The sequence below is a fragment of the Megascapheus bottae genome, chromosome 4, assembly GCF_031878675.1.
Source record: "Megascapheus bottae isolate mThoBot1 chromosome 4, mThoBot2.hap1, whole genome shotgun sequence".
NCBI classification, from domain to species: Eukaryota; Metazoa; Chordata; class Mammalia; order Rodentia; family Geomyidae; genus Megascapheus; species Megascapheus bottae.
Window position 1 is genome coordinate 4,201,625 of NC_143512.1, and position 25,302 is coordinate 4,226,926.

Sequence of the window (25,302 nt, forward strand, 5' to 3'; positions counted from 1 at the left end):
GTTTCATTGAGTGCCACAGAAAGAAGTCATTGAGACTGCTGGGCCCCAAGAAGAGTTAAAGGGTGCCAGGCTCTTGCCACTACTAGCTCAGATGCCTGATATGGGGATCCTGACCACTAAGATGAGGGACACTCAAATGGGAAGAAGCAAGGATCAGAGGACATGTGTTCCCCTGCAAATGCTAAGGGTGCCCCCAGAATCAAGGTGGAAAATGCCTTTCCTCCTAGAACCATCTGCTCGAGTAATAAATACCCAGAAAGCACTGGGGCATCAAGATACCCCCCCTAGGCAGCATATAGGGAGGACAGCATATTGGGCAGGCCTCTTTCTCTCTCCTGGACTTCCTGCAAGGGGGTATTAAGGGACCCTGCCACTGCCTTTATTGACATAGCTGGCACCTCTGACCTTCCATTAACCATTAAATAATTCTCATTAATAATGCACTTGTGAAGGGTAGGTGTTATAGGGAGAACCAGAGGTCACCTTGCTGGGTGACCTCTGACAGGAGCTCATGAGGAAGATATAGCCTGTCCAGGAGTGAATAGTAGAAGTGGGGTGCTGTGTTCCCACAGCAGGGCTACATGCCATTTCTAGTGGTGGGGCTCCCAGCGCTGGCAGCATAATGCCACCTGTAGGTGGCAGGACAGCTAGCAAGCAGATGACACAACCTGCCACGGAGAATGAGCAAGCCAACACACTCTTGTTGGCTTGCTAAGAATACTCTTCTTTCCCATCATAGTGGATCAGCTGAGGCCATTATCACTTCCCTGAACTCATGGCACGGGGAGAAGGCCCTACAGCCAAAGCGAATGTCCACTGTGTGCTTTTCATAATGATCAGTTTGGATAGAAACCTTTAAAACCAAATAGACTAACTTCCTGGCTTTCTGAAGAAGAGGATCCTGAACAGGATTCAAATTTGAGTGGATCAATATCACTCACTTTCAAGCTAGGCTGTGTGTCTTGGTGATGCCCCAGAGCCCTATTCTGGTGCATAGTTCTTGGCTACTAAATGCTTCCCAAATCCCAGCCATTTGAAATTCATCAGAACATTTTTCTGTATTCTTTTTCCTTCCTTCCTTCCTTCCTTCCTTCCTTCCTTCCTTCCTTCCTTCCTTCCTTTTCCCTCTCTCCCTCCCTCACTGCTCCCCCCCCTTATCATTGAACTCAGGGCCTTATAATCTTGCTTGGGTTTTTCATTTTTTTGGCTAATGGCTGGTGTTCTTGAGCCACTTGAGCCACACTCTACGTTTTTAGCTTTTTTTTTTTAACTTTTTTTTTGTGTCAGTCCTGGGGCTTGAACTCAGGGCCTGAGCACTGTCCTTGGCCTTTCCCAAGGCTAGAGCTTTGCCACTTGAGCCACAGCACCAAGTCCAGCATTTTTTTTTCAATGTATGTGGTACCAAGAAATCAAACCCAAGTCTTCCTGCATGCTAGGCAAGCTCTCTCCCAAACTCCCAGCCCCCTTTTTAGCTTTTTTTTGTTAATTGGAGATAAGAGCTCTACAGGATTTTCTGCCTGAGTGGCTTCAAACCACAATCCTCAGACCTCAGCCCTCTAAGTAGCTAGGATGATAGGTGTGAGGCACCAGAGTCCAGCTTTATTCTTTTATTTCTTTCTGATGTTTTACTGGGACATGTGTTACTACAAAATATTCTCAAGCCAACTTCTTACCTGAGCTCACTGCCTTCTGCTAGTCTTGGACTGGGAATGAAATGATGGCTCTTGCTAGAGCCGCGTGTGAAGTAAGAGTCAGCAGGTTTAGTATGGAAGGCCTAGAAACTCCTGGGAGCTAAGGGATTGATTCTTGTGATATTTCTGACTATTCAGAGGCCTTCTTTGTGTTCTTTCAAATTCTGATGTGGTCAGTCTAGACAAATTGACCTAAAGTGAGAGGCTGACTGGTATGCAGAATAAAGTCTTCACCAAGGCTTCTAAGTATCCCAAAGGAAATCATATCTACACTAAGGCAATTTTAGTTTAAAGATGACAAAATACCATATATACCTATACTCTTTGTCTCTGCCTCTCTCTCTGTCTCTGTCTGTCTGTCTGTCTCTCTCTCTCACGCACACACACACTTGCACGCACACATACAGGAGGCATAACACTGAAAGAAGAAGCTACCAAACATTCTTACCCAGTTTTCCATTTTTAGATCTCTATACCCTAAAAAGCTGTTGGAGGACAATTAGCATAATGGCATATTCAAGTTTGCAAGAATATTCTAAGTCCCTTTGCATTGTTCCCCACTTTAGTTCCAAAACCTTTCTGTTCCCTCCTAGACACATGGACATTTTATTCCTTGCCGCAATGGAGAACTCAGCACGTTTCCAAGTCTGATTTTATCAATGGAAATAAAATCTCCAAGAGTCAGGAAGTCACAAAGCTATACTCCTTGTCACTTCTAATCTGCATTCTGTGGGCAGATGTCAGTCTTCTTGAAGTGTTGGATGTGGCTGTCGTGTGGAGGCAGGGAATAAAAGCATGATGTGAACAGGGGATGGGTCTTTCCTGAGTGGAATGGGTGGGCATTTGTGACGTCTGTCATCTGGGAAACTGCTGGGTTCAGAAACAGAAAGTGAGCAGCATAGATTAGCCTGTCTGCCTCTCTGTGCCTTCCTTCTGGGACCTGAACTTGGGCCTGAGTGAGGGTAGGGCTTCTAGACACACCCTAGGAAAGGAGGTAGGCAGAGAACAAAGAAGGCATATAAGTAGTCCATCTTGAAAACAATATGACCTGGATCCCCATTACGCTTTATGTTTATTTCTGACTTGTCTTCTCTGAGGTTTTGGAATGTCTGGTTGAAATGCTTGAACCCCACCCAGCTGCATAATGGCATATAAGAAAGAACGGAGGGCCATGTTCATTTCTCCTTGGGCATTAAAGGGGAAGTAACATCCTCTGAGGCCATGTGGGTTTCAGTGATTACCAAGAGGGATGTGTCTATTGGGGAACAAGAGCTAGGTCTCAGTGGTACACCCACTTCTCTTCACATGGTGATTCACCCATTGCTGTTGTCCTTTTATTGAGCAAGCTGCTGGAGTTCCTATAAAAGCAATCCCTTAAGTTGTCCTGGAATCTGTCTCCTAGTAACTTTCACCCACAGGACTTACTCCTTCCTCTCAAAAATCACAGAGCTGGGCTTAGTGATGCATACTAGTAATCTCAGCAACTTGGAGGTGGAGGTAGAAAGATGGAAGTCCATGGCTAGCCAGGGCAAAAACATTAGACCCTTTCTGAAAAGCAAACATAAAAATGAAAGGACTGAGAATGTAATCCGAGCAGTACAACACTCTCCTAGCAAGCGCTGAGGCCTGAGTTCAAACCTCAGAATCACCATTGAAAAAACCATAAGGACTGGGCACTGGTGTCTCAGGCCTGTAATCCTAGCTACTCAGGAGGCTGAGATCTGAGAATTGAAGTTCAAAGCCAGCCCAAGCACAAAAGTCTGTGAGACTTTTTTTGTAAATCAGTTGTGGGGCTTGGACTCTGGGTCTGGACACTGTCCCTGAGCTCTTCAGCTCAAGGCTAGCACTTTACCACTTCAGCCACAGTGCCACTTCCAGTTTTCTTGTGGTTAATTAGAGATAGAGTTTCATGGACTTTAGTGCCTGGGTAGCTTTGAACTACAATCCTCAGATCTCAGTCTTTTGAGTAGCTAGGATTACAGATGTGAGCCACTGACACCAAACTGTGAAACTCTTATCTCCAGTTAACCACCAGAAAACCAGAAGTGGTAGAGTGGTAGTCTTGAGCTGAAGAGCTCAGGGACAGCTCCTAGACCCAGATTTCAAGCCCCAGACTGACAATAAGCAAACAAACAAACAACAGGGACTGGAGGCACTAGCCAATGAGCAAAAGCATCAGGTACTGAGCTTAAGTCCTGGTCTCACACTTAAAGAAAAAGTAGCAACATAGAATCATCATCTATTGCTTACTATGTGCTGAACACTTCACTGAGCACTGCACTATTGATTTATGTTATTGCTGCACTTACAGACAAAGCAATTGACACTGAGGGAGATAAAATAATTCCCCAAGGCTAGCCCAATGGCAGGATTTGAACTCAAGCAGTCTGGTGACAGAATCCCTGCTGAAACATTCCCAGGACTCAGGAATACTATCTTTCCTGCTTCTGAGGCAGCTCCACACTGATCTTCAGCCTGTGATCTTGCTCCCCTTGGCCTTTTTTTTTTTTTTTTTTAATCAGGCTGATTCCCTCTCTCCCCCCTCCCCCTCCCCCCTCCCCAATTACCATCTCCTTCTTTCTTTTTGTGTGTGGTTCAAGTGAAAGGCAGTCCTGGTCAGTTCTTCCTGACAAAGGTCTGAGAAAGCATAACAAACGCAATAACCTGTCCTACTTTGGCACCCAGGACAGCCTGGGCTGAAGCCTCCGGAAGCACCATTTTAGCAACCTTCCCCTCAGGAGGCTGTACTTTTCCTGTCTGTCCTCAACATCTCTTTTGCCAGAACAACAGGCTCAGTTTTCCCTTCTGATAAATCTGGTCACCCTAAATCTGGGGCTTTGAGCAAACAGGAGTGGCTGGCCCCACGCAGCCCTCATTTCAAAATGCAGATTTGCCATGGGCTGCTATTTTGGAGGTCTGGTTTTCCTTCCCCACACACAGTGCTTTGCAGCCAGAGGGATTTGGGATTTGGCAGGCAAAAGGTGTTGGGAGAGAAGATACACCTGGGCAGTCTTTGTTTCCCACATCTGCCAAGAAGCACTGGGAGAAAGACAGCCTCTGGTCACCTAACACTGGCAAAAATTCAGCATAGCCCACCCCTTCCTGGGATCAACCATGGAACTAAAAGAACACTTGCAGCCTTAGGACTGAAAGAAGCCTGGCTGGTTTTGTTCAGCTCAGTTTTCCCATTAAAAAAAAAAATGCAGCCTAGTACACATTTGGAAAAATGTTGTAGAATGGAAGTTAAAATGTATACCCAGTGGCCTGATAATAGTTCTCTTAAAGGTTTATTTGGCCTTACATGATTCTTACATGTTTTTACTTTAAACTGTTACAACAATGAACAACTGGAGTATGGTGGAGGGGATTCCTTTTGAAAAGTCAGAAGGTCTGTAGACAATGATCCAATCTAAATGTACCTGTGACAAGGGACAGCCAGAAACAAGGCTCTGTGATCTCTTTATCTCTTTTGTGCCATAGTGAGCTTGAACTCAGGGCCTGATACTTAATGGCACTCTACCTCCTGAGCCATACCTTCATTTTTGGCTTTTTGCTGGTAAATTGGAGATAAGAATCTCTTAGATTTATCTGCCTAGCTTGGCTTCCAGTATGGATCTTCAGATCTCATTCTACTGAGTAAGCTGGGATCACGGGCCTGTACTTAAGTCTGCACAGTCTTTGGTGGCTACAGCCACTGGACTTCCCTGTGGCAATGCAGCTGCCACTGCCAGGCTCACCCAGTCACCTGCCTAATTCCTTCCCCTAACCTTGCTTAGCATGGAGGTTTTCTGGATGATCTTAGAGCTCTATTGTGTGCCAGGTTGTGGATATAAGATACACACAAGGGGCTGGGAGTTTGGTCTAGTGGTAAAGTGCTTGCCTAGCATGCATGAATACCTGGGTTGGATTCCTCCGTACCACATACACAGAAAAAAGCTGGAAGTGGTGCTGAGGCTCAAGTGGTAGAGCTCTAGTCTTGAGAAAGTCCAAGGACAGTGCTCAGGCCCTGAGCTCAAGCCCAAGACTGGCAAAAAAAAAAAAAAAAAAAACAAAAAAAAAAAACAAAAAAAAAAACCCAAAACAAAACAAAACAAAACAAAAAACCCCAAACAAACAAACAAACAAAAAGATGCACACAACTGTCCTGATAAGTTAAAAGGTTGGTTCTTTTAAGATTCTATTGGGAAATGCAGAATGTGTACTGACTGGAAGGGGTTGAGAGGGCAAAGCCCACTACCAGGCCCAATATTGGCTCATTTTGGGGGCAACTACTGTGAATCTCTCCCCCCTCCCTCCAGGTAAAAAAAGCCACTACAATTCTTCGACTCAGAGGTGTATCCATCCGTCCCAGGCCTCAGTTTCCCCACCTCTAGGTCGACCCCATTGGACTAGAAAACAATATGCATGCCTTTTTCCAGGGCTGGCTTTCAGTGAATCAAAAGATTCCGTAATCAGGGAATGTCTGACTGGGCCATTCCGGAATTATTCTACAGAATTCCAAACAGCACACCTCCCTCTTTTCCCAGGCCGGGCGGGCGCGGGAGTGTGTGCGCCCCGCCCGAGCTGGCCTGGGCACCTTGCCCGGGGGCGGGACCGTGTCCGCGTCCCGCCCCTCCACCTGGGGATCGGCGGGCAGATGTTACAACTTTTCACATTCTTTGCCGCGGTGTCCCCTCCCAGACCCGCCCCAAGCCCTGTCGCCCTCCCCTTCCCTTCTGGGGTCCTGCCCACCTCCCTGCGGGGAGCCCGGACGGTTCTGAGTACTCAGGGCGGGGCACGAGGCCCGCCTGGGGGTTACGGGGTCGGGGGGCGTGGAGGAGAGCGGGAAAAGCCGGAGAGATCCGGGGCCAAAAGGAAGAGGAGAGTTAGGATGGTGGAGAGCACTTTAGGGCAGCCGCCACGCCGCGTCTCGGGCTGGTCGGGCTAGGCTGGAGGAGAGGGAGCGAGGGCTGCGGGAGGCGGCGCAGCGCAGCCGGAGCACCCCGCTGAGGGCAGCCGGGTCGAGTCCCCGACGGTCAGCTCCCATTCCGGGGACAGACGGAGCCTGGGCTGTCCCCGGGGGGGCGCGGATCGCTCTCGCCCCAGGCATCCAGGCCGGAGGGGCGGCGGTGCGCCCCGAGCGCGAGACGCACTGAGGCCCGGGCGCTTTGCGCTCCCGGACGCGAGGCTGGCTTGGCGATGCACGCCCTCACCGGCTTGTCTCTGGTCAGCCTGCTCAGCTTCGGTTACCTGTCCTGGGACTGGGCCAAGCCAAGCCTCGTGGCTGATGGGCCTGGGGAGACCGACGTGGAGCAGCCGTCCATCGCTCCGTCCCAGCCTCCCCACATTATCTTCATCCTTACTGACGATCAGGGCTACCACGATGTGGGTTACCATGGGTCAGACATAGAGACCCCCACGCTGGACCGGCTGGCAGCAGAGGGCGTCAAGTTAGAGAACTACTATATCCAGCCCATCTGTACGCCTTCCAGGAGCCAGCTCCTCACTGGCAGGTAGGTATGGGCCGGGGCCTTAGGACTGGGTGGACAAGCTCCACGTGTACCCAGATTTCCTCTGCTCCCAAATATCAAGACCTCTGAAAAACCTGTGCTGTGGGCTAATTTTGGTTGTGAGTTCATTGCTAAATTCCTTGTCTTCTCAGGTCTTACAACTTCCATGACCCAACTTAACACTGAATGTGTCTGATGTCTTTGAGCGCTCTCTCTCTTTCTCTTTCATTCTAGGACACACACTTTCTACCCAATGTGGAGGAGACATCTGGTCATTCTTTTGTTAGAAAAGCATGGCAGCGCTTGACATTTATTTTGAAAGCTACAAGTCTATTGAAAGAACTAGCCCCTGTACAAGTCCTTTAACTTTCCCGAGCTGAGCTTCAGTTGCCTTGTCTTTAAGATAAGATGAAGAAGTTTTTTGGTATTAAACAAGCTGTGTGTGAAGAATGAGTTCTGTGTAATAACACGCTGCTTGGCTGTCAATAAGCAGCAGCTTGCAGAGGACTGGAAGGATTTGGGTCCCCACGGTTCAGTGATTATCGTTGGATGAAGCCCCAGGAATTGATCTGTGGCAGAGGAATGCATTGACCCATTTACTCTTAGGCTAGTTGCTCACTTTTTCAAGCTTCTAGATTTCAACGGCAGAATCCTGCGGGATTGGCTGGGGATTCCAGATGTGCTACTTTCTCCTCAGGAGCTATCCACAGTGGGGCAGTGGGTCACAGGATTAAAAGAACAGGGAAACCAAAGGGAGGTATAAAAGGCAAGGTCTGGCCACTTATGAGAAAAGCCTTTGGCAGGACTGAGCTAATTCTCTTTGGAAAGGGGCCAACGAATGCTTTCTCCAAGTTCCACCCAGAGCCACAAGTATGATCTCAGGACCTAGAGCCCTAGTTTTCCATTTCCTGGATGGGAGAAACTGAGGCCTACTGTCCGGTATCCAAATTCAGTGTCTGTAAGAGAGTGGTCGGAGAGTTCAAGAGCTAAGCAGTGATGGGAATGGAATAAAGATGCCCTCCCTTTCTTTGAGCTGACACTCAGCATTTGAATCCAGGAATTGAGCGGAAAAAGAAGGTGGGTGGAGATGCTTTTACAGCTGAGGCCCATGGTAGTGGGCATACACACTGCATAGTGACCAAGCTCCTGAAGAGAGGAAGAAAGGAAAAAGCTGCTGAGAGTTTTATACTAGCTAGCATTTCTAGAGAGTGGAGATTGGTTTAAGCAATAGAATGAGCAGCCAACACTCCAGTCCCCTGATCTGTGAAGTTTGCATCGCACTGCATGGTATCATGCATGCAGCGTCTACCTTTTTGTAGCAGACTCTCACTCCTCTCCTTCCTGTTTGTGGATACATCCAGTTCTTGTGCTTGGTGTAACTGGAGAAAGCTAAAGTTGCTTGTGGCACTCATCTGCAAATGGCTTTAGTAACTTTTCTTTTTCTTTTTTTGCCAATCCTGGGCTTAAGCTTAGAGCCTGAGCACTCGGTTGGGCTTTCTCAAGGCTAGAGCTCTACCACTTGAGCCTCAGCACCACTTCTGGCTTTTTTCTTTGTATGTGGTACTGAGGAATCAAACCTGGGTCTTCATACATGCTAAGCAAGCAGTCTATCACTAGGCCAAACTCCCGGCCCCTGGGCTTTAGTAACTCTTATCTGCTCTACCCCACCCTATCCTATACAGAGACACTCAGCTGGGACTCAACATGCTAGGGTACGTCTCTGATCAAATCTAAACATTTGTTAGCTTAGTGAAGCTGGAAAAACTGTTATACAGAAATGTTAGCCTGATTTGCATAGACTTGGCTTCAAAGCTCAGCCCCACTGCTTGCCAGCTGTGTCCTCTTGGCCTAGCCTCTGCACTTTTGGGATCCTTGATTTCATCTGTGCAGTGGGGGTAGTGATAGTCTTCATTGCCTTGGGTGTATGTATGTGTGCTGATACTGGGGCTTGAACTCAGGGCCTCTTAGGTTTTTCTGCTCAAGGCCTGTGTTCTCTATTTGAGCCATAGCTCTACTTCCAGGTTTTTGCTGGTCAGTTGGAAGTAAGAGTCTGGTGGATTTTCCTGCCTTGGGCTGGCTTTGAATAGCAATCCTCAAGTCTTAGTTTCCTAAGCAGCTAGAATTATAGGCCTGAGCCACCAGTTTTTAAAATAAGGATTGGAGATAATATATGTATGTGGTACATAGTGTTAAAAAGGAAACACAGAGCCACTAGAGATGGGCTGAAGATGTCAGGTCTTAGGCTAATTTGGATTCCTGGCAGAGTGGGGGGGGACGAAAGACTGTGGGATTCTGACACATTTGCAAAGTGAAGTTTTGGGCTTCTTATTTACACTGAGACTTTTTAAGATACTGTAAGATACCAGATCATATGGGGGCTTGACCACAGAAGCAGGGAATTCAGGATTTTGCTAACATTTCATTTATTTCTGCCTCAGGGTGTTTGCCTGTGTGAGAGGCCACATGAGCTCATTGCAGGCACGTGGAGCTGGTCTCATAAAACTTGGGAACTGGGTGGGTCTTAGAGATTTCCCATTCCAGACAGCTCACTCATGCACACAAACAAGCTGATGTTGCATGCACAGAGAAATGGGCAGCCTAGTTAACTGGGATAGATTCCTGCCCAGACTCTGTTTGGATTTCTGTTTAAATCTTAGTTCTGTCCTGACTACTGAATGACTCTGGGCAAGCCCCTTTCCTCCTCTGTCCTTAGTTTCATTTAAAAAGGCAGATGAGGTGTTGGAGGTTTGGGTTGGGTGGTAGGGCACCTGCCAATGCTATGTAGCATCAGACTACAAATTCCAGTCCCAGTTTTTTTTTCCCCCTAGGGTAGAAAACAACAACAACAACAACAAAGTAAAATAGAAGAGTTGGTTCCTATCTGGCTGTAAAGCCCTCTGAGTGTTAGCATTCATTTACTCAGCCATTCACTTATTTGTTCATCCATTCATTCATTTACCCATTCATTCATTCCACTAGTAACTGCCTAAGCATCACCGGGCTGCTGGGAACACTAAGCTATGTAAATAACAGTCCTGATACCTATCAATGGGCTCAGGAGTTTGTACCATTTATATAATCTCATGGCCTAGGAGGACCGCGGTGACATGCTGTAAATGGTAGGAGAGTAGATATGAAACATTATAGCATGGTAACAATTAGGGTAGACTTTCAAGAGTGGATAGGAGTTCACCAGTGAGAGGAGCACTTGCCCAGGCCCTTTAGCAAGTTAGGTAGGTAGGTAGACAGATAGATAGATAGATAGAGTTCAGGGGCTCTGAAGTCAGGAGGCAGATTGCTTGGGATATAAAACCTATCCCAGCTACAGTTAGGATTTCATTTTCTGGGCCTCAGTTTCTTGAGTTGGGAACTGGGAATAATAACACATAGGATTTCATTTTGGTGAAGATTAGGGCACTGCTGAGCACATAGTGTAAGCTTGGTGTTAGCTAGTGTTAATGTTATTTTGCACTGCTGGGACTGAATTAAGGATTTTACACTTACTGGGTGGATTCTCTACTACTTGAGCCATGACCTTAGCCCCACCCCTCCCTTTTTTTTTGCCAGTTGTCCAGAGGCTCAAATTCTGGGCTAGGGTGCTCCCCCTGAGCTCCTTTTTACTCATGGCTTGTGCTCTACCAGTTGAGCCACAGTGCCACTTCTCACCTTTTCTGTGACTAACTGGAGATAAGAGTCTCATGGGCTTTCCTGCCAGAGCTGGTTTTGAACCACAATCTTCAGATTTCAGCCTCCTAGCTACTAGAATTACAAGCATGAGCCACTGGTGCACAGTGCCATTTTGCTTTTAAAACAAGGCCTTGCTGCTTCCTTTGCCCAGTGTGGCCTCAAACTCATCACCCTCTTGCTTCCATCTCTCTAGTTACTAAGATTACAGGTGTACACCTCCACACCTGGCTCAGTTGTCATTACGGACCTCTGTTCAACTCTTCAGTCCTCGCTCACTTCCCTAGCTGTAGCTGTGTGATTCTGAGCAAATGGCTTAACTCTGCTGAGCTTCAGTCTCATTTCAATCTCATCTGTAAAATAACAATGACACCTACTTCCATTGATTTGAGGATTCAGTGAGGGAGTGCATTAGAGGCACTTAGGTAATACTTGGTGCTTAACTGTTACTGTCTTTGCTGGCACTGGACCAAAGGCCGCATCAGGGTGGTATTGGGGGTTGGTTGGTAGGAAGAAGAGCAGTCTATGACTCACCTTCCATTTCTGCCCACTCGCCCCCTCCCACCAGGTACCAGATCCACACAGGATTGCAGCACTCCATTATCCGCCCACAGCAGCCCAACTGCTTGCCTCTGGACCAGGTGACACTGCCACAGAAGCTGCAGGAGGCAGGTTACTCCACCCACATGGTGGGCAAGTGGCATCTGGGCTTCTACCGGAAGGAGTGCCTGCCCACTCGCCGGGGCTTCGACACCTTCCTGGGTTCCCTCACAGGCAACGTGGACTATTATACCTATGACAACTGTGATGGCCCGGGGGTGTGTGGCTTCGACCTGCATGAGGGTGAGAATGTGGCTTGGGGGCTCAGTGGCCAATATTCCACCATGTTGTATGCCCAGCGAGCCAGTCACATCCTGGCGAGCCACAGTCCCCGACGCCCCCTGTTTCTCTACGTGGCCTTCCAGGCAGTTCATACCCCTCTGCAGTCACCTCGGGAGTACCTGTACCGGTACCGTGCCATGGGCAATGTGGCCCGGCGAAAGTATGCAGCCATGGTGACATGCATGGACGAGGCTGTGCGCAACATCACCTGGGCCCTCAAGCGCTACGGTTTCTATAACAACAGCATCATCATCTTCTCCAGTGACAATGGTGGCCAGACTTTCTCAGGAGGCAGCAATTGGCCCCTTCGAGGGCGCAAGGGCACTTACTGGGAGGGTGGTGTGCGGGGTTTGGGCTTTGTCCACAGCCCCCTGCTCAAGCGAAAGCGCCGGACCAGCCGGGCCCTGGTGCATATCACTGACTGGTACCCAACCCTGGTAGGCCTGGCAGGAGGCACTGCCTCAGCGGCCGATGGGCTGGATGGCTTCGATGTGTGGCCGGCCATCAGTGAGGGCCGGGCCTCACCACGCACAGAGATCCTGCACAATATCGACCCTCTCTACAACCATGCCCGACATGGCTCTCTAGAGGCTGGCTTTGGCATCTGGAACACGGCCGTGCAGGCTGCCATCCGTGTAGGGGAGTGGAAGCTCCTGACCGGAGATCCGGGCTATGGTGACTGGATCCCACCACAAACGCTGGCTGCCTTTCCTGGCAGCTGGTGGAATCTGGAGCGGATGGCCAGTGTTCGCCAGGCCGTGTGGCTTTTCAACATCAGCGCTGATCCTTATGAACGGGAGGATCTGGCTGGCCAGAGGCCTGATGTGGTCCGAACTCTGCTGGCCCGCCTCGCTGACTATAACCGCACGGCCATTCCCGTGCGCTACCCTGCTGAGAATCCCCGGGCCCATCCTGACTTCAATGGGGGAGCCTGGGGACCCTGGGCCAGTGACGAGGAAGAAGAGGAAGAGGAGGAGGAGGAAAGCAGGGCTCGAAGCTTCTCCCGGGGTCGCCGCAAGAAAAAATGCAAGATCTGCAAGCTTCGATCATTTTTCCGTAAACTCAACACCAGGCTGATGTCCCATCGGATTTGATAGGTGGGGGTGCCAGGGACCTCAGGTTCCCTGCAACACTTCCCCCATGTCAGCCTGGCCCTGCACCTTCTGCAGGGAAAAGGAGGATGCTAAACCCCACAGATGAACAGAATGGAAATAAAGTGGGCGGTATGGCTGCTCAAGTCCCAGACCTGCCTGTCCACTGACTCCCTCTGTGACCTCAGGTGACCCCTGTCCGCTTGCAGCCCCGCTGCTCATCTGGGAGATGAGCTCTGTGTGACATGCCTGGGGCCACAGTGGAATCCTGACTGACCTCACCACCTGCCAGCGGATGGAAGGCCTCAGCCTACCCCGTGAAGACCAGGTGGAGGTAGTTCCAGGCCAGATGCTGACAGGAGCCACACCATCTGACTGCTTTGTCAGGGGACCCTTTCAGAGTTGAGGGTAGAGGTGCAATGAGGGAAGGTTGTCCTTACGAGGCCTTCAGTGACTTGGCCAGACCTGGGGCCAGGTGGTGAGGGGAGCTGTGCTGGAATGCTTCTGTTTCTGTCCCCCAGTGCCCAGTGAAGCTGGCTGGGCCCTCGGTGGCTTCAGTTCTGGAGGTGATGGACATAGCTGTGAAAAAGAGCCTCTGAACCAGTCACTGCTTTTGACCAGGGCTGCTATCCTTCCCCTCTGGGTGTCAATTTTCCTAGCTATATATGGGAATGCTGCCTACCTCACAAAGCTGCAGAAGACTGGCCATGGCAAGGGCTGAGGAGGGGCCTGCACACTTGATTAAAGTGCCATTCCACAGAGGCAAGGACACAGCACTGTGTAAGCATCTTTTTGGGAGCATGTGTGTCCTTGGGGAACCTGAGAGTTCCTGGTTGGCTAGTGAATGGCAGAGCGTGTGGTCAGCCTGGCCAGGAGGTGAGATGCATGGAAGGCCTGCCACAGATTGACTGTGTGATCTCAGGCAAGTCCCTGACCCTTTCTGGGTCTCAGTAGTGTCCTGTGTACAGGATGATGTGAGAGCCCTTTCTACGTGGCCATTCTGAGTGCTACTGTATGTGTGCGTCCAGGGGGCTCAGCTAAGCAGTGGGGAGGAGAGGTGTGGGGGTTGCAGAGCCTGCTTGCTGCCTAACAGCTCTACCCGCACACTGCGCTCTGCATATCTCTCTTCAGGTTCCAGTCGGCACAGTGTGTGTAGGCGAAGGCCCTGCTGTGAATTTTGAAAATAGTTATTTTTGTCACTGGCAAAGGAGGCCTGTTAGGACTCGTCAGCTTGTAGATGAGCGGGATGGGTGGGGTGGGGTGGGGTAGGGTGGGTGCGGTGGGGATGCGTCTGTTGGTGGCATGGTTGCACCCTTGCTGCAGCAGTCGAGTCTTAGGCTCCATTCACCCTGGCTTGGGCTGCAGGGTGAAGAGACCATCATGTTCTGTTTTCATTTTTTTCTTCTTTTCTCTTGTCCCTCATCTGCAGCCTTTCTCTGCTTCTGTAGTGTTGATAGCTGACCACCAGGACAGGGGCCAGGGCTGACACAGGCTCCAGGCATCCCCAGCATCTTTGCCAGCTCAAGAGAGAGGCTCTGAAGAAGTCAGACTGGGATCTGTCCAGTTTGCCCGCTGCTCAGCAGTATACTCCAGCTTGTTCCAGATGTACACGCAAGACCAACGAAACAGGTGCAGCCAGGCTTCCATGCAGCTTCAGGCTGTGGAATTCCGTGGGTGCTCTTCAGAGGCCTGCTGAGTTAGTCCTGCCCAAGCTCCTGCCCACACTTCAGTTTGTACGGTGTCTGACTTTTGGGACCCAAAAGTACAACCATAAATAATTCTTCTGTGTTTCGCTGGGGCTCCAAGGTCTCTTCTTTGTGGCCAATCTGACCTTAAACCATGGAGACCCTAAAAAGGAAATGTGGCCCCACTCTCACCTGACCCGAGAGTTCTTTTCACCCCAGACAGTGGCCAGTCTAGCCATCTAGACTGTTCATCTATCCTGGTGCTTTGTGCCCTTGGCTGGCACTTCTGGGCATGTGCTTTGATCACCGGAGCTCTTGGGTAGGAAAGAGGAGGGATGATAGCCAGGAAGAGGGGCCCAGAGATGCCTTCTGCTGTCCCTGTTTCTTCCTTGGCTGGGCCCAGTGACAGCAGACCTGTTAGCTAGAGGGATTAGAGCCAGGTGATAGTCACGGGTCCTGGCTGTAGAGAGCTGGGTTTGACGACTAGTCCTTCATACCTGCCTGGGCCTGAGAAATATTCTGCTTTCAGTGCTCTATGGCTCACTTGAGATGTAAGCAAGAACCCTTGCCATGCCAAAAAAGGGAGGAGAATCCAAGCAAAAGAAAGAGCACTGTTCTGGGAGCCAGGAACTCAGGGCTGTCCTTACTGTCTCTGACTGTGTTGTTATGAAACAACTGTCTTCCCTCCCCTGGCCTTGATTCTTATCTCTGGGACCAGGATGGTTCTCTAGCCCTTGCCAGCCCTCATGGAGGCTTGATGACCCAGCACGGGACTGCTGGAGGTGCTCAAATCTAGACCACATGCCTTGGCTGAGTAGATACCTCTCACTGCCCATGTTTGCTGTCAGGTCTGAACAGAACATTGTGCAGATTGCTTAGCACAGGGCCTGACTGAAGTAGGATGGCTTTAAGTCCTTGAAATCAGAGAATGAGTATTTTGTCCCTATGTTCCTGGGCAGAAGTAGAGGCCACGCTGGGGAGATGTCTCTTGCCAGCTCACCTGACCTCAGAACACCGATTCCCTTATTGCATGGCATGATTCCCTAACCCCTGGCTCAGCACCCTCATCCTCTGCCCTGTCTCTCTTTGCTCTCCCACATAGGGAGGCATTCTTCTGGGGGCACTTCAGAAGATCCCTGACTTGCCCCTCTGCTCTCAGCCTGGCACCCCTCACTGTACCACATTCATCCAATCATCCTCCACCCCAACCCTTGGGCAGGATCACCTCTCTCCTGGCCCACTTCCACCCCCACCCAACTGCTGCCGTTAGTGGGACACACCCCAAGAGGGATCCTTCAGATGGCACGTGTTCAGTGTGGTACCTGCTCAGGTCCTGTGGGACCCTGTGATAGTTAGACACATGCATGGGAACACACAAGTGGTCTGTGGAAGGCAGGATTTGATTTGGCTGTCACCAGAACTCTGATCATCCACCCAGGAACTCAGCCAGGCCTCCTGTTATCAGGCGCATTTCCTGTTTGCATGCCAGCATGCCAGGCCTAACTCAGAAACCTCCAGGGCAGGCTGCCTCTCCCCACCTCTCCCCCGCCCCGCTTCCCCCGGCCACCAGCCTGTGCTCACAGGCCTGTTCTTGAGTACAGTGCACATGGTGAAGACAGGGGCACACGTGCCTGCCATGGCCCTGGGGACTGAGGCGTCTGGCAGGAACAATTCTCCTGATGCAATCATCAGCTCATTCAGTGCCACGCAGGCCTGGCTGGCTCCTCACTGCAAGCCACTACCATGCACAGCTGCCAGCCTTGTGGGCTCAGGGAAATGGTGAGTTAGCAGCAGGCCTTCTCTGCAGAGGGGCAGTTATACTCAATATGGGGGGTGTCCATCCCAGACAATGCCAGAACCCCTACTCTAGGCTCTAGAAGGCTCAGGGGTGGTTTACATTTAAGTGCTAAGGAGGTCTCTTCCTCATCTTCCTCCATTTTCCCCTTTCCCCTGTGTCTAGTAATTTCCATCATCAGATGGATCCTGAGACCTGCCCATCCCCCAGCGCTGCATTCAAAGGAGAGGAAAGTGTCAGAGAGCAAGAAGCAGAAAGGAGGGGAGATGGAGCAAGAGCAGCTGTGAGAAGGACTGGACAGGGAATACCGAGGAGCAAGGGAGAAAAGGGAGTAGAGGAAGAAAGACAAGAAAGAAGGGAGAGTTCGGATCAGGAACAGCACGCAGTTCGGCTCTGTCTCCTACTGGCACATTAGTCTCCCTCACGATCACTGCCAGAGACAGGGAGAGTGTTGGCCTTCTACACTATCTCCGTGAGTGAGTGAGTGTGTGTGTGTGTGTGTGTGTGTGTGTGTGTGTGTGTGTGTGTGTGCTAGAGCTTAAAGTCAGGATCTGGGCACTGCTCTTATTTTTTCCTTTTTTTTTTGCTCAAGGCTAGCACTCTACCACTTGAGCCCCATTTACAAGTCCAGCTTTTTGCTGGGTAATTGGAGATAAGAATCACTCCAGTTGGCTGACTTCAAGCCATGAACTTCAGATCTCAGCTTCCTGAATAGCTAGGATTACAGGCATGGGCCACAACACCTTTCCTCCATGATTTCAGATTACCCCCTGAATCTCTGCTAACTTCTGAACTGCTCCATTTCACCACGGAAAGGGGGAGAAGGAATGGTGATCAGGCTAGCTCCAGGCCAGGCCGGCATATCATCTCCTGTTGTTCACAACGTTACCCTTTTATTAATACAGCCATATGGCAATTTATTTTTTATTGCAGTCCTTTCCCCACAATGTTAAGGATTGAACCCAAGGCCTCATGTATGCTAGGCAAGTCTTGTACTACAAGCTGTACACTCGGCCCCTGTTTACCGATATTTTAGGGGATGCAGTATGCAGCTTAATTTTACTGATTTTTTTTTTGGTGCCAATCCTGAGGCTCGCAGTCCTTGGGTCTGGGGGTCTATCGTGAGTTTTTTTTTTTTTTGGTTGGTTGTTGGGCTTGAATTCTGGGTGTGGGCTCTGTCCCTGAGCTCTTCAGCTCAAGGCTAGTGCTCTACCACTTTGAGCCACAGCATCACTTCCATTTTTCTGCTAGTTAATTGGAGATAAGAGTTTCACAGACTTTTGTGCCAGGGCTGGCTTTGAACTGTGATCCTCAGATCTTAGCCTTCTGAGTAGCTAGGATTAGCATCACCCAGCTATCCTTGAGCTTTAGTGCCCAAGGGCTGCAAAGATGGGGTGACTGAAAGGTCATGAAGGTCTTGGAGAGTAGGCAAGCATGAGGTCATATTTTAATTTTAGAAGGACAATGATCATTCTCATACTATAGTTTAACTCCTCCACTCAGGAAAACAAATGGCACTTTGGTACATTTCACAGCTCACCAGGCAGAAGCCTTGGACCAGCCTTTTCCCACAGCAAGTGCGGGCAGGTAAATAGTTCCCAACACTCTGGGTTTCCAGCTCAGCCCCTGTAATCCTATAAATTACCTGGAAGGTAACCTGCAGGCAGGACTCACTGTGTGCCTCTGAGAATTCTCTAGCCCCCAAAGTGCATCCAGTGGGCCCTGGGCACCTGGCACACTCTGCTGAGAATCACTGGTATGGGGGGTTGAGGAACGAGCTCTCTACCAGCCACTTCTAGGAGGAAGAGGGGAGGGCATGGAGGGGAAGGAGAGACGCAGCAAGGGAGGAGGGTGAGGCTTAGCCACTAATTGCACCATTACCACCTTCAGAAAAAGCAAAAACCACTCCGTTTTGTTTCTGTACACAATATGCTTCCCGCTTCTGCCGCCAACGTGGCAATTCAGAGGCAGAGTGGAGAGGCCTGTGCTTGGGGGCCGCACAGCTGGTGGGCAGCAGGCAGGGCACAGAACACCGTGGCCAAGCTGGAGGCATGAGGGGGCCACCAGGAGCAGGGGAAGGGCAGCCTTGCTGTCCTCCTTACCCAGACCCTCTAGCGTGTCTCATCTCCATGACCTCCATAGACGGAAGTGCTGCCCGCAGCCTCCGTGTCCCTGAAAGCACTAGCCATTCCCCCGGGAAGCTAGTGCTGTTCAGTCATTTCATGGCTACATGGTTTATAGGCTGTGTGATTTGGGATGAGTGTCTTAACTTCTCTGAACCTCGGTTTATTCATAGTTAATAATATTCTCTACCTCATTGTATCCCCTATCTCTGGGGATTCAACGACTTGATCACAGTGGCTAGCCTGCTATATGTGCCCAATCCAAGGCAGCTTTGGTTACAGAGGGACTCAAAGCTTTCCCCCTGCGTCTTCGTTGAGCCCTGTGAACCCACACTAAACTAGCACCAAACCTTGGCACTTTGGGATGTCATTAACTGGAATTCAGCACATGATTGAGACTTCACCTTGTCTTGGCCTCATGAGTAGAAATTACCACAGAATAAAAGCCTGGGGCTAGAAAAAGAAAAGGCCACTAGAGTCTCCAGCCAACCAAATGATAACTTTGCTTTAAAAATCAGTAAAGTGCTACATGCAGTAATTCACGCCTGCTAGCTACTCAGGAGGCTGAGATCTGAGGATCGCAGTTCAAAGCCAGTCCTAGCAAGAAAGTCCATGAGACCTTAAACTTCCATGAATCATCAAAAAGCCATAAATGGAACTGTGGTTCAAGTCACAATAGTACTAGCCTTGTGCACAAAAGTTTGGGGACAGTGTCTAGGCTCTGAGTTTAAGCCCTAGGACTGGAGAAACAACAACAGAAAGCCCTGGAGGTTCAAAAAGACCAATGCTTGCCTAGGGTTCATTATACAGCTAATAAATGGCAGAGCTGGAACTTGAACTCAAGTCCTTAGTCTTAACCTCCAGTTGCTTTCTTCTTGACTACACCCTACACCCCACCAGGTAAGATATGAAGCCATAGTAAAGGCTAGTGTCCTGGAGAAAAGAGGTTGATAGGGTAGATGCTCAAAGAATTTAGAAATGAAGACTTTAGAGCAGGCAGGTCCAGGCCACTGGCTGAGCCCTGCATAAGCTGGGCTGTGTGTATTCCATTGCAGCAGCCTCTCTCTTCTTTTACCTTGCCTTGAAGCACAAGCAGAAACTGGGGCATGGGCCCCAGGAGACCAGATCTCCTGGTCCCTCTGGGGGCATGAGTGGGGGAGAGGCCTTGGAAGAAGTCTCAGGAGAGGTTGGAGATGAACAGAGTCCTGGGGTCTTTTCTGCACTGACACTGCAACAGTGATAAAGGTGGCAGAAACTGAGGCAGAGGTCAAGCCAACCAAACAAAAAGACTACAGAGAGGAGCAGAGACAGTTTCAGAGAAGAGAGAGAAAAGAAGAGAGAGAGAGAGAGAGAGAGAGAGAGAGAGAGAGAGAGAGAGAGAGAGAGAGAGAGAGAAAGAGAGAGAGAGAGAGACAGAGAGAGAGAGACAGAGACAGAGAGAGAGACAGAGAGAGAGACAGAGAGAGAGAGACAGAGAGAGAGAGAGAGAGGGCTGTAAACCTTAGAACCCAGCTGTTGCCCAGCTGTTGCCGGGGCAACGGGGCAATACCTGTCTCTCCAGAGGAGATGAAGTTGCCAGGGTAACTACATCCTGTCTTTCCTGAGGACCATCCCAAAATGTGGCACCCACTGGCCGTTACTATAGCAACTGCCTCTTTGCCCCACTTAATCCCATCCCATTTGCTAGAATGGCCCCATAGTTGGAGATGGGGGAGGTGAGAAGAGATTACTTGGAGACTAAGTTTGTTCTGTTTCTTTTCTGCCTCCCCTCAGCCCCTAACCCTCGGGGGTACTGGGTCCACCCGCCCCCGGACACATGCAGTCCTGTGGTATTATGTGCGGTAGGGCCAGGGCGACTGGGAGCAGGTTTCACAGTGGAAGGCAGGCAGGTGTTGGGGAGGCAGTTACCGGGGCAACGGGAACAGGGCGTTTCGGAGGTGGTTGCCATGGGGACCTGGATGCTGACGAAGGCTCGCGAGGCTGTGAGCAGCCACAGAGCCCTGCTCAGAAGATCCAGGCTCTTCAGTCAAGCAGGCTCTTCGTTCGCACTCAGCAGCACGGGCAGGCGAGTGGCCCCTGGTTCTGGAAGCAGGGCAGCAGTGTTCTCATCCTGGTCCCCCATCCTCCAGGCTCACCTGCCCGTCCAGTGCTAGCATGGCCACCATCACCTGCACCCGCTTCACGGAAGAGTATCAGCTCTTCGAGGAACTGGGAAAGTGAGTTACACTCAGGGAGTCCTGGAGGGTGAAGAGGGTCAACCTCTTGGGTGCGTGGAGAGTGTGCCTACATGGCTCAGAGCTCTCTGGCATGTAGTGGCAGGCAGGTTGCATGGTTTAGGGGGGGGCAGTATTGGCATGTGCACAGGGGGTCCAGAGTCAGGCATGGGCACATTTGTGAGTGCAGACATGCCAAGCTAGCAAGATATATGTAGCTATAAAGGTGACAGGTTGACCGTTAGGTTAGCATGCACTCAAGTAGACATGACCTGGGCACACAGACATTCTTAGAAACGCGGGGCTAGAAAAAGGGATTTTCCTCAATCAGCTGACTTCAAGATAGAATCTCTTCTGTACTTTCACTTGTATACCTCTGCTGACGGAGAGCTCACTACATTCTAGATAGGATGCCGACTGTGCAGCCACGGTGCAGCTTGCCAACTTCTCCCTACCAGCACCTCCCCTCCCCACTTCCCTCTTTCCACTTCCTACCATGAGCAAGAGTAATGGCGCAGGAGGGGTTAATATGCCAGTGGCTGGTGGGGGGGAGGAGGGGATTGCCATCTGCAGGCTGTGGTGGGGTTGTGTACCTAAGCTATGGTCCGTGGGCAAAGTTGCTCATTTTGTTATGCCACTCATGTTCATGCAAGAAGAATTGGAGGTTGAGGAGAGAGGGAGCCTTGGGGTGACCCAGAGGGGTGCAAGTGCCTGTTGGGAAGAGATTGCTGGATGCCCATATCTAGGCTTGTGGAAGATGGATTAAGGGTTGGGGACAGTTTGGAGGTGCAGTGTGCTTTGTGTCAAAAGGAGTGCCAGTGTCCTGCTGGGTCTTCTGGAGCAGCAGGAGCTGGGGAGAAGCCCAGAATGTGGGTGTGAGGTCTGGACCTGTGTGCACCAGGGCACATTTCAAGGTGGGGGTTGATATGTACTGCTATAAATGACTCTCAAGGGGAGCCGATTGTGTTGTGTAAGAACCGACTCTGAGGAGCCCTCAGACATTCCTGTGTGTGCACCAGGAAGAGGTGTCGATGTGTCTGATCTGTGTGTAGAGCTTGAAAACGCAAGTGTGCCCAGCAAAGGTTTGTGTATGTGCAAGCAAGACAGGGTATGCTATTGACCAGCTGGCACGGGTGTGGAGGGCACATGTATTACCATGTGTGCACATGTGTGGCAGGTCACAGCTGTGTACACTCATCCGCAGGCACACGTGTGTGAAGCCTGGGGTCTATAAGGGCTTACATGTGAGGTGGGACAGAGTGGTGACTCAGTGTGCACATCTGTGTGAAAACGGGGAGCATGCACACAGGAAGGCACATGTATGTGCATGTAAGTGTGTATGTGTGTGTGTTCATCTGTGAGGCCTGGACTTGAGGACTTGTGTGTAGGTTGTACATACATGCGAGCTCATGCTAGCATCTGCATATGTGTGGGAGGTGAGCCTATGGCTGCATGTGTATATATATATATATATATCTGAGTTCACACACACACACATACACACACTTGTACAATCAACCTACCCTGAACCCTCTCCCACTACACACACATTCTGGTTCCCTAGGGCAGACACATATTCTTGTACAGATGTGTGTTCACTGTTGCCTGCAGACTTCCTGCCTTTCTAAGTATGTCTTTGTGCTAAAGGTAAGGGCAGGGATGGATTTAGGGCTGCTCTGCTGACTGGGGCTCTCCCTTCAACTTTAACTGGGAACCCTCTCCAGCTAAGATCCATTATCTACCAAGAACTCCAGAATCGCCTGAATAGCCAGGAGCTGTCTTTGAGGAAGAGACTCAGGCTGGGTCTGGGCAGGAATGTGTCACAGAGCACAGAGATGGAGTGAGGATATGACTCAAGCATTCGAAGGAAAACAAAGTGCTGTTTTGCCCTGGGAGGAGATGGGGATGCTCAAGATTGGGCTTAGTGAGGTGACTTGGTAAAACTGCTGAGCCCCTTGGCCTCCTAGGCCCTCGGAGGCACTGGAGTAGGAATAAAAGGAAGAGAAGGCTTTGGATGGTCACTGTAGGAAAACTGAGGCTAGCAGGCATATCCGGGCCTTGTCCAATCAATTTCAGACCTCTTCCTTCCAGAACTATCAGTGTTCTTAACCTTTTTTTAGGTCACATATTCCTCCAGGAATCGGATGAAAGTCTAAATTGACATTCCCCAAGAAGAGAAAAGTGCACAAGCTTACAAAATGTTGCATACAGTGTCAGAAGACTGCAGGACCTCAGAAGGCTGTGTGTGGGCCTGGGGTGAAGGATGCTTGTGCTGGACAGAATGGGGTGAGGTGGCTGACAGAGCACCTGTGTTCTGGAAGAGGCCTTCAACTCTTGCTCTGCACGACAGCTTCTGTCCAAGCATCCAGGAGGACAGGGATGTGGGGGGGGTAGCCCCACCCCACCCTCAGCCCTGAGAGATTGGCTGCAACACCCACCTGCAAACTGGAGATAAAAAGGGAGGTTAGGATTAAATGAGATGGTACATACGAAGACTTCAGTCTGGTGTGTGCACAGTGGGTCTCATGTAGGCATTGCTGCTGGGTGGATGCTGCTCTCAAGGATGGGGAAGGCTGGGGAGGGGGTGAACCTTGTACATGTTTACCTTTTGCCTGAGCTGGCAGGGAGGCTCGAGGTCCTCTTCTGTGAGGGAGGCATTGAAGATGTCTGCAGAGCTGACCCCAACAAGGATATGATTACCCCCATGCAGAAGCTGAGTCCCTTTCCAGAACCCACCCTAGATACCCACACAGTGACTGCGGGCAAGACTGAGGGTGGACTTAACAGTGGATGTAGGACCTTTGGCTCATCTCTGGCAGGGTCCGGGCCCAGCCAACTGCAGAAGAAATGACTCTCTGGGGCTCCCCTCAGTCCTGCCTGGTAAGTTCTGGCTTGTCATGGTGGAGTTTCCAGAAGCTCAGGATGCGGCCTGCTGTGTTAGGATGGACAGCCAGCAGGGGTTGTGGCTGGAGTGCAAGGGGTTCTGGGGCTTTTACATGCTACCGCACTAAAGCGTATGAATTTTAAAGAGACATTTAATTCCAGAGCCAATACAGAGTTAAGGTGGGCCTTCTGTTAAGGCAAAAGAGATTAGCTTTCTCCTTCTTCCTTGACCTCGATTCTCTTCCCTTTCTGGAACCCAGGAGTGTGACTTTGCCTAGAAGTGGTTTTGATGTCAGCTCTAGGGGTCAAGTGGACTGGGATAGTGGGACATGGCTCCCAGGACTCTCAGCCTTCTCTGATGTCCAGAATCCCCGAGAAAGGCAGGAATTCTGGGTTGGGGGAGGGGACAAGGACTCAGGATGGGGGTCAGGAGGGGGTGGGGGGGAGGCAGCCTCCTCCTGTCTTTGCTATTTCCTGGGCTTTGGGTCTGCCCCCGCTCACAGAGGTTAGAGAAACAGAGAATCACCCTGCAACCTGGATAATCACTGGGCTGTACAGAAAGCGCCTGCGAAGGAGATTTTTACTTGAGAGAGGCAGAGAGAGGGAGGAGAGAGCTCAACCCACTCTTTTCTCTCTAGAAACAAGGATCTGAAATTGACTCAGGCAGCACTGGGGAGGGGAGGCTGGCAGGGGTGCTACGGGTTGGCCACAACGACAGAGCCAGGAGAGGACTGGATGCTGAGCTGAGCTCGGTGCCCACTGGGGGTGTCCTGTTGTGTGCCATCCATGACTGGGCTGTCGAGGGGTGGTGGGAAGACCCAGTAAGAGCAGCAACCATACTGGGGGTCAGGTCCTGGTGCCTAAGCCCTCTCTTGGACTGTAACTTGAGTAGGATGGACTTTTCCCTCCTGCCCTTCTCGGCTGAGCCGTTAGGAGAAAGTTTGACAACTTGGAAACACCATGCCCCACCCAAGGACAGCATGCTGTGCCTGGATTCCCCACCTGTATCCAGGCAGCCTGGGGGGGGCCGCTCCCCCTCCTTCCCTCCTTATCTCCCTCCTTCCCTCCCTCCCTCCCTCCTTCCTTCCCTCCTGCTTGCTTGCTGTGTGTGTTGGTCTTGGCCTTGAACTCAGGGCCTGGGCATTGTCCCAGATGTTGTCCCTTGTACTCAAGGCTAACACACTACCACTTTGGTCCACAGCTCCATTTCTGGCTTTGGGGTGGTTCATTGGAAATAAGAGTCTCGTAGACTTTCCTGCCCAGGCTGGCTTTGAACTGCGATCTTCAGATCTCAGCCTCCTGAGTAGCTAGGATGGCAGGTGTGAATCACCAATAGCCAGCTGTTGTATCATCACGATCCTGCCTTGACATTTTCCCGGACCACCTTGAACGAGTCCCTAACTTAACCATCTGGAAAACAGGAGTTAATCTCTGGGCTGCCGCTTTCCAGTTGCTCTGTAGCCTCCTGCCGTGGAGGGCTTCATAGGAAACTCAGAACCCAGCACAGCAAATTTGCAAGGGCTACAGATGCTGTTCATGCATCGCGTAGATGGAGAGAAGCCCACAGAGGGACTTCAAAAGGGTCCAAAGCCACTGTAAGAGGCAGTGGAGAGCTAGGAGTCCATGATATGCAAGGCCCAGAGGCCAAAGCTGGTGAGGTGGGACAACCCACTTGGGATGGGGGCTTGGGGAACAGGGGAAGGGACAGGCTTTCCTGGCTCTCCCTCCAAGCCATCCGAGTGGCAGGCAGACACACGTTCTGGTGC

The 25,302-nt window shown here is 50.6% G+C and overlaps 2 protein-coding genes across 3 annotated transcripts in view; both read left to right on the forward strand.

The window, feature by feature from the left end:
- Positions 1–6,693: 6,693 nt before the first annotated feature.
- Positions 6,694–13,601, forward strand: Arsi (arylsulfatase family member I). Its single transcript, XM_090331072.1, has 2 exons — positions 6,694–7,183; positions 11,433–13,601. Exons 1-2 carry the CDS (start codon positions 6,870–6,872, stop codon positions 12,838–12,840), a joined length of 1,722 nt encoding a protein of 573 aa, XP_090187198.1. The 5' UTR covers positions 6,694–6,869; the 3' UTR covers positions 12,841–13,601.
- Positions 13,602–20,435: 6,834 nt separating this feature from the next.
- Positions 20,436–25,302, forward strand: part of Camk2a (calcium/calmodulin dependent protein kinase II alpha) — a 63,994-nt gene continuing 59,127 nt past the window's right edge. Inside the window, exon 1 of one of the 2 annotated variants that reach the window (XM_090331231.1) lies at positions 20,436–20,656. In XM_090331231.1, the coding sequence (XP_090187357.1) occupies positions 20,595–20,656 (62 nt within the window). In that variant the 5' untranslated portion in view covers positions 20,436–20,594. The remainder of the gene's footprint in view (positions 20,657–25,302) is intronic. The other variant, XM_090331230.1, reaches the window with a different exon arrangement.

Excerpts from the sequence above, each read along its gene's own strand:
- Arsi (XM_090331072.1), top strand. The coding sequence starts at position 6,870 with ATGCACGCCCTCACCGGCTTGTCTCTGGTCAGCCTGCTCAGCTTCGGT. Across the intron at positions 7,184-11,432 it reads AGCCAGCTCCTCACTGGCAG|GTACCAGATCCACACAGGAT; the intron begins GTAGGTATGGGC and ends CCCTCCCACCAG.